The 8,667-nt window shown below is 43.1% G+C and overlaps 1 protein-coding gene across 1 annotated transcript in view; it reads left to right on the top strand.

Annotated features, from left to right (window-relative positions):
• The window catches only part of IL1RAPL2 (interleukin 1 receptor accessory protein-like 2), a 1,356,387-nt gene that overhangs the window by 1,336,618 nt on the left and 11,102 nt on the right, over nucleotides 1–8,667 (top strand). Inside the window, exon 10 of the mRNA XM_005869867.2 lies at nucleotides 6,189–6,359. Coding sequence (XP_005869929.2) covers nucleotides 6,189–6,359 — 171 coding nt within the window. The remainder of the gene's footprint in view (nucleotides 1–6,188; nucleotides 6,360–8,667) is intronic.

The raw sequence follows: 8,667 nt of genomic DNA, 5'->3' as shown, positions 1-8,667 counted from the left end.
AAAAAGGAGACATATGTACTACTATTTGTAATACTTTAAACAATAAAAAGAAAAATATGAAAAACTGTTCCATTTCACTTGAAATTAAAATGCCTTATTTTTATTAAATAAAATCTATATAACAAACTCACTTCTTATCCATTTTTTATAATTCATTTCATTTCAATTTACCAAGAAATGATTGCTTTATTTGACCTTTAAGTTATTCAGTCATTAAATATTTAAGTGTCTACTATGTGACAGGCACTATGCATGATATATTTACTTATATTCTTCATCCAGATCAGCACTACACACACACAAACACACACACACACACACACACACACACACACACACTCACATGCAGGTACTATAGCAATCACTAGGGTTATAATAATCAACAAAGTTACATAGTCTGTGCACTTTTGAAGCTAAGGACTTAGCACTGTGTTTGGCATAGCACTGAAGAACTGGATTGTACACTGGAATGACTTCCTGATGATAAACTGCATTAAAATGAGGTTTTAAAATAAAACTGGACAGTTGTGACAACAGGAAAATTCTTCCATAGACAGTTTGGTTTCATTCCTCATAACTTCTCTTTTCATTGGGAACTGTATACCTATGGTGACTGCTGTGTGAGCCCTCTTCTTTATAATGCTCTGTCTGCATTGTGCTCTATTTTCTGGTTTCTCAGATGAGCTTAGTAAGCACAATTTAACACAGAAAAAGGCTCATTAACCTTGCCTAGCAAAGCGATGTTGCTGAATTGCTATTTAGTTTTAAAACAATTTTCAGGCCTTGCTGTTAATCGTATTTGCATCATGTTGATTTTGCTCCATCCATTTTGCTCTTCTTTGTGAGCAACAGCTGTGGCTATTCATAAGGTTTTCTTGGCTGTATACATAAATCTGAAGTGCGTTTTTAAAACTGTGGCATCTGCATCACTGCTTGTTTGCTTGCTATCTGGCATCCTAGAGCTTCTGGGGCATCTTACATGGTAGCTTTCAGAGCTCTCTTCGTGCTTTGTCCATCTATCATAAGTTCTTTACCTTTAGTTTATCTTAAAAGGAAATGACTGAAATTGGAAGCGCCCGTTTTCCAAAGAATAATGTGCTTCTAGAGTATTAGGTAAAATTTATTATCCAGACATATTGGATATTAACATATATCAAAGACATTCGTGTTCTTTGTCATAACTTGATTTGGGATATGCAAATATAGCGATATTTTTCGAGAGGAATATCTTTGTAGCATCATCTATACTAAGATACAGGTGAAACAAGTAAGGATAGGACCAAGAATATGTGAGTTTAGGCATGGCTGGAGGCCAAAAGTCATAATCAGGATAACCAATGGGACAAGAGTCTAGAAGCCCTGGTCAGATGAAATAGTTGGGTAGTTATTGCAGATGCCTGGCTCATAATATATGTTCAACAAATCATGGTTGAATGAATTAATAAGTAGTTGAATTTAGCAAAGTTTGTGAGATAGAGAAAATATCAAAGTCAGAGGACAAAAGGTTTGGTCTGATATTATGAACATTGTGGAGTTTGAGACAGCATGGCCATCCTCCAGGAACAAGGAAATGCATTCTGCTCATAGGAATGGAGCTGTTTGTCCTTTGGCCTATTTTATTCTTCCAGCTGTGTATCATTGGCAGCTCTGAGTCCCAGGTGAATAATTATAGCTGGAGAAAGTCAAAGGCCTGCAGGTGCATCCTGAGCTCCATTAGAACAGGGGCAGAGGTGTTAGGATTATGGGGAGATTCTTACATTATCATTGCATATGAACATTCTCTCTTCCCAGTGGTGTTTTATGTATAACAGTGGAATATGTCCCATTTGTTAGCCAAATGATCTCAACTATCCAGGGCAGCCCATCATGCATATCTGCTTCTAGGCAGTGAGATAACCCAACCAAGGTTTATGGAAGCCTTTTCCAACCAGGAGATATGCTAAAGTGAAGCTCCTGGCTTCAGGTGCCATCTTAACATAAGTAACCAGAGTTCCTTTCATGTAAGGGTGGTGAAGGCTGGAATTAGAACATAATCTTGCCTCAGATATCTCTAGATAGTCAGAGGGTCCCACCTACTCCTATTATAGGGTATTTATATCTTTACTAGAGGCCCAGTGCATGAGTTCATGCACAGGTAGAGTCCTGATTGGGGGGGGGGGACACGATTGGCCCTCTGGGCGGGCAGTGGGATGCCCTTGCCGGCTCAGGATCTGGATCCATCCCACTGACATTTGTGCCGGTTGTTGGTTGCCATCTAGCAGCTGCTTTTATATACTTTCTTCCTTGTGGAGTGCCTAGGGAGGGGAAGTGGCTGTGATGCCCGAGGCTGACTTCCAGGAGGCTGGAGGCGCTGTCGGAATCATGCTGGTGGTGTTGGTCCATTGGTGCCTGGCCCGTTCTCCAGAGATTGGACCTGCAGGACTACAAAGGGAGTGGCTACCACGATGGCCGGTGGGCCACGGGATGGGTCTGTCAGCTGAGCAGCGTTCCCACTGTGGGAGTGCACTGACCACCAGGGGGGCAGCTCCTGTGTTGAGCATCTGCCACCTGGTGCTCAGTGTGCATCATAGCAACTGGTCATTCCAGTCGTTCTGGTCGTTCGGTCATTCGGTCACTTAGGCTCCTATAATAATAAAAGCATAATATGCTAATTAGACCAGATGTCCTTCTGGACATCCTTCCGGATGATGTTCCAGACAAAGCCAAGGCTGCGAGGACTGAGGCAAGCCGCCGCAACTGCAAGGGCCAAGCCCCTTGCATGAATTTCGTGCATCGGGCCTCTAGTTTATATATAGATAGATAGATAGATAGATAGATTAGATATAGATATAGATATAGATATAGATATAGATATAGATATAGATACTAGAGGCCCAGTGAATGAATTCATGCATGGATGGGGTCCCTCAGCCTGGCCGGAAATCAGAGCCAATCGGGGCAGTGGCAGGTTGGCCAGGGGGGACAGACCGTGGGAGGTTTTCAGGCAGGGGGAGGGGCTGTGGGAGTTTGCCTAGATGGGGGGGAGTGGCCGCAGGAGGTTGGCTGCAGGAGGTTAGCCATTGGGCTGGCTAGCCGGGGGGAAGGGGCCAAGGGAGGTTGACTGGTCTCCTTGATTGGGGCCCACGGGACTGGCAGGGGGGAAGGGCTGTGAGAGGTTGGTTGGCCAAGGGGAGGGGCCACAGGAGGTTGGGAGTGCACTGACCACCAGGGGCAGCTCCTGCATCGATCGTCTGCCCCCTGGTGGCCAGTGCATGTCATAGAGACCTGCCAACTGGTCGTTCAGTCGTTTGGTGGTTCAGTCACTTAGGCGTATATATATATATACACATATATATACTAGTGGCCTGGTGCACGACATTCGTGCATGAGGGGGTGTTCCTCAGCCTGGCCTGCACTCTCTCCAATCTGGGACCCCTCGAAGGATGTCCTACTGCTGGTTTACACAGCGGGGACCCTCACCCCATGGGGGTGTGGCCAGCCTGGGTGAGGGGCTGAGGGCTGTTTTCCAGCTGCCCACAGCCCCTTCAGGGTGGGGGGGCGGTCCCGCTGGGGTGCCTGGCAAGCCTGGGTGAGGGGCTGAGGGCTGTTTGCAGGCTGGCCAAGCCTCCCAGCGGGGACCCTCACCCCATGGGGGTGTGGCCAGCCTGGGTGAGGGGCTGAGGGCTGTTTTCCAGCTGCCCACAGCCCCTTCAGGGTGGGGGGGCGGTCCCGCTGGGGTGCCTGGCAAGCCTGGGTGAGGGGCTGAGGGCTGTTTGCAGGCTGGCCAAGCCTCCCAGCGGGGACCCTCACCCCATGGGGGTGTGGCCAGCCTGGGTGAGGGGCTGAGGGCTGTTTTCCAGCTGCCCACAGCCCCTTCAGGGTGGGGGGGCGGTCCCGCTGGGGTGCCTGGCAAGCCTGGGTGAGGGGCTGAGGGCTGTTTGCAGGCTGGCCAAGCCTCCCAGCGGGGACCCTCACCCCATGGGGGTGTGGCCAGCCTGGGTGAGGGGCTGAGGGCTGTTTTCCAGCTGCCCACAGCCCCTTCAGGGTGGGGGGGCGGTCCCGCTGGGGTGCCTGGCAAGCCTGGGTGAGGGGCTGAGGGCTGTTTGCAGGCTGGCCAAGCCTCCCAGCGGGGACCCTCACCCCATGGGGGTGTGGCCAGCCTGGGTGAGGGGCTGAGGGCTGTTTTCCAGCTGCCCACAGCCCCTTCAGGGTGGGGGGGCGGTCCCGCTGGGGTGCCTGGCAAGCCTGGGTGAGGGGCTGAGGGCTGTTTGCAGGCTGGCCAAGCCTCCCAGCGGGGACCCTCACCCCATGGGGGTGTGGCCAGCCTGGGTGAGGGGCTGAGGGCTGTTTTCCAGCTGCCCACAGCCCCTTCAGGGTGGGGGGTCCCGCTGGGGTGCCTGGCCAGCCTGGGTGAGGGGCTGATGGCCATTTTCAGCCTGGCCACGCCCCCCAGTGACCCAAGCTCCCAGCCTCTCCTTTTTTTCTTTTTTTTTTCAGTGCCTCCTTGAGCGGAGGCCAGGGCCAGCTGGAAGCAGGTATCTGGGATTTATTTATCTTCTATAATTGAAACTTTGTAGACTTGAGCAGAGGCCAGGGCTGACCAGGGCAGGCAGGAAGCTTGGCTTCCTCCATCGCCCATGGCAACCCAAGCCTCCTGCTCACTCCAGCTCTGTGGCTGCCGCCATCTTAGTTGGGTTAATTTGCATACTTTCTCCTGATTGGCTGGTGGGTGTAGTGGAGTGATGATTAATTTGTATGTTTCTCTTTTATTAGTATAGATATATAGATGTTATGCTTTGTTCCCCCTTCAGCAGGTAGAACCAAATCATTAATGGTATAGGTAAGTGGCTGCTTCATTCTGTAAATTACCTTTTGGTCAGGTTTTAACCATATTCTAATCAGATATGTTTTCAATGGAAAAAGATTGATGTGTTTTAAAAACAAATCTTTAAATGTTTGCCTGTCTTTTTTTAAATGTATTTTTATTGATTTCAGAGAAGAAGGGAGAGGGAGAGAGAGATAGAAACATCAATGATGAGAATGAATCATTGAGTGGTTGTCTCCTGCACGCCCTCTCCTGGGGATCAATCCCACAACCCGGGCATGTGCCCTTGACTGGAATTGAACCCAGAACCCTTCAGTCTGAAGGCTGACGCTCTATCCAATGAGCCAAATCAGCCAGGGCTTGCCTGTCTTTTAAAAGTATTATTTGCAAGTATCTAGGTTTAATGAATATTAATAGTTCTATATGAGCCTATGGTCACTACATTAACTTTAAAATTTTTTTTCTACAAATAAGGGAATTTTGAAAAACGATGTAACTTTTTCCATGTGGCCCTTCTAAAACCAATGGGGACTAATACCTTGAGTAATTATATTCATTAATTTTTTCAGGAAAAATATATATGAAGAGGTCAGCTCTGGGCCAATACAGCAAAAACAGAAAAATATACATTCTCAAAGCACAGTTAACTCTCTGGCTAAATGTGTGAAGGGAAAATCTAATTTGCCCATACTGGAAGGATGTATATTTTGAAATAAATCTTCTTTTGGAAGCTGTGTCAAATTAGTTGGCCATGGATTGAACAAGAATAATAGGGAATGCACTTGTATAAAACCCAGCTGCTGTCTCTAATATTTGGTAATGAACTGCTTTTTGTATATGAAGATGACGACACTAACCAACTGGAAGAATGGCATGTGCTGTGAGTATGTGTCTGCAGGAGTGAGGCTGGATTATTTCAATCTTCCACACTCTAGGGCCCAGCCCCTCTTGGATCTCTTGCACATATTTGTGTAAACTAAATGTAGTCTGTGACCAAGTAACAGAGTCAAGACAACTGGCAGAGAAAAAGTTCAAATCCATGTCTTTGGTCTATTTAGTCTTGCATTCAAATACACTGAGCTAATCATTCACACATCACTGAACATCACAAATATGTATAGTTACCAAGAGTCATAAATAATAATTTCCTCTATTATTCTGTCTTGACTACTGCCCATTGCATAAAAGTTTCAGGTCATATCATCATATGACTAGGTTATGTTGAAATGTACTGGATTTGTTATAACATGGCCGATGACTTATTTTTCCAACTACTAACAATAGTTGCTTATTATAGTGCTTATTCCAGCCTGTTAGTGGTTATAGATGTTTAGGAGAGAACCTGCTAATATGTACAACCCTTTTGTTGTTCTTTATATTTAAGACAACAAGGAATATGATGCCTATCTCTCTTACACAAAAGTGGATCAAGATACTTTAGACTGTGACAATCCTGAAGAAGAGCAGTTTGCTCTTGAAATACTGCCAGATGTCCTAGAAAAACATTATGGATATAAACTATTCATCCCAGAAAGAGACCTGATTCCAAGTGGAAGTAAGTACTATCAAGTTTTGTATTTTAAAAGTTTGGTTTCCTTAGGAAGTTATACAGAGGCTTCAAACATTACAGCCAAGTATTTAGATAGTTGTTTCTCACAGGAAATTTTATTAAATTCAAATTTCTCCCCAGTGATTGTGTTCTGACTTTTTAACATCAACATTTTAAAAGGCACTTTCACTTATATTTTAGATATAGTTTTAAGTTGTGCCTTAATAGTATATTTTATTATATTGCCTTTGTGTTCTGAGGAAATGATCCTCCTTAAAAAATAGTCTGTATAAGTCAGCTAAAGTAGTTTCAATGCATTTTTATTCCAAAGCTGGTCTTTTGTCATTGTATTTCTACATATACATACAATCATTGTCACTAATAACTCTGAATTTATGCTTTGTTATTCATTTTCAGATTTATAGAAAATCCACTTAAATAGGTATGTGAGACCACTGGGAATTGTACTTTCACTGTATATTTAAATTATTTTTAAGAAGTTGTGGATTATGTGGGCTTGAATGATACTTTAAAATTATGTTACACATTGAAAGCTATTTTTGAGCTTTCAGAATAAATTTGGGTCCAAGTAAAAATATATACTTTGTTCAGAATGTTTACAGGGTAAAGTGTATGGGAAATACAGAAAAGCCTAAGAAATGGTCCTAGTCCTCAAAGATCTTAAAATGCCATTAAGGAAAATAAAAGTACTAGAATTAATTTGCATGTGAGTTTATGTTAATATCCTTGAGAGGGGAAAACTGAAATGTAACCACAAGTCAGAATATGGTTATTTATTTACTTTTTTTCTTTAATATATTTTTATTAATTTCAGAGAGAACGGGAGAAATAGAAACATCAATGATGAGATAGAATCATTAATCGGTTGCCTCCTGCATGCCCCCTACTAGGGATGGAGCCCATAACCCGGGCAGGTGTCCTGACTGAATGGAACCATGACCTCCTGTTTCATAGTTCGATGCTCAACCACTGAGCCACACCAGCTGGGTCATTTATATACTTGTGACAACATAAATAAAAGGTTATATTTTCAATACTTCACAGTATATACAATATTTTCACATACATAATTTTTTATTTCATTGCTACAATAACCCTATGTAGAGAGAAAGCAGGTACTGTCCTCTTACAGATTAGAAAATAAGGCCCAAAAGAATTTTCAGATTAGGCAGCTGGTAAGTGTTAGAGCTGGAATTAGAGCCTAGGTATGTTTGCCTCTGGTTCTCACTTCGCTAGATCATGCTATTACTCAATAACATTTATTCAGATTATCAGCAGTCCACGGTGGTCACTAAACTGACAGGAGACAAATTGAAACAACTGAGTTCTGGTCGCTCATCTATTTTCTCAGAGTGCAAATGTGCCTATGTATATATGTGCGTGTGTATGTGAGTATGCACATTTACATGTTCATAGAAAATAATAAAGAAAACAGTATTTACCAGTCCATTACTTCCTGTACCACTAATGAAAGAATTTCCCAAACTTCTTCACATGGCCCTTTGCTTTTTTCTTTCTGTAATTTTCTTCATTTTGATGATTTGACATATCGCTTCTATACTGATCAAGCCTTGATGAAAATGCTGATACCTCAATCATTTTTTATTCTTCTGTATCTCTCTCCCAAATCCGGTGTCTATTGCATTTTTTCCATTCTCACTTCTACCATTCTAGCATTGGCCTTATTTACCTCATTTTTGTAATGTTGATTACTCTCTACCTTCCCTATTTGTCCTTTCATCCATCTTGTCCCACTAATATGTATACTCCCTTGATCACATCACTCCCCTATTCAACATTCTTAAATTGTTCACCATTTCCTATAAAATAAAACTTATAACTTTTAGCTAAGCACTTCTATAGTCTGGCATCAACTCAGATTTATTTTCCAAAATTATCTCCTACCATTTGCCCTACTTATATCTTCCACTCTAGTCAAACTGTGCCTTTGATATACCTTATGTGTCTCTGCAATGTTTTTGTTCATGTTAGTATTTTATACCTTTATAAATCCTAGCTGTCCTTCTCCATATAACTGCCTCTGTGGAAAGTCAATAATAATTTCTCTAGCCCTTCATGATGTATAATCACTTGTTTGACTAAATTTTGTACTCTTGTGATATTTTGTATTATTTTATGTACATTTCCATCTATTTATGTCAGCAAGATTGCCAGCTCCATGAGGGAAGGGACTCTATCTCATTTATCCTCATGCCCTTGTCTTCATCTAGCAGATTAGTTGAGCTCATTGGATGCTTCATAGATGCTTGTTGGTTTTGTTTGAACAGTGTTG

This window comes from Myotis brandtii, unplaced genomic scaffold, assembly GCF_000412655.1.
Source record: "Myotis brandtii unplaced genomic scaffold, ASM41265v1 scaffold305, whole genome shotgun sequence".
NCBI classification, from domain to species: Eukaryota; Metazoa; Chordata; class Mammalia; order Chiroptera; family Vespertilionidae; genus Myotis; species Myotis brandtii.
This window is presented reverse-complemented; position numbering and strand designations above follow the sequence as displayed.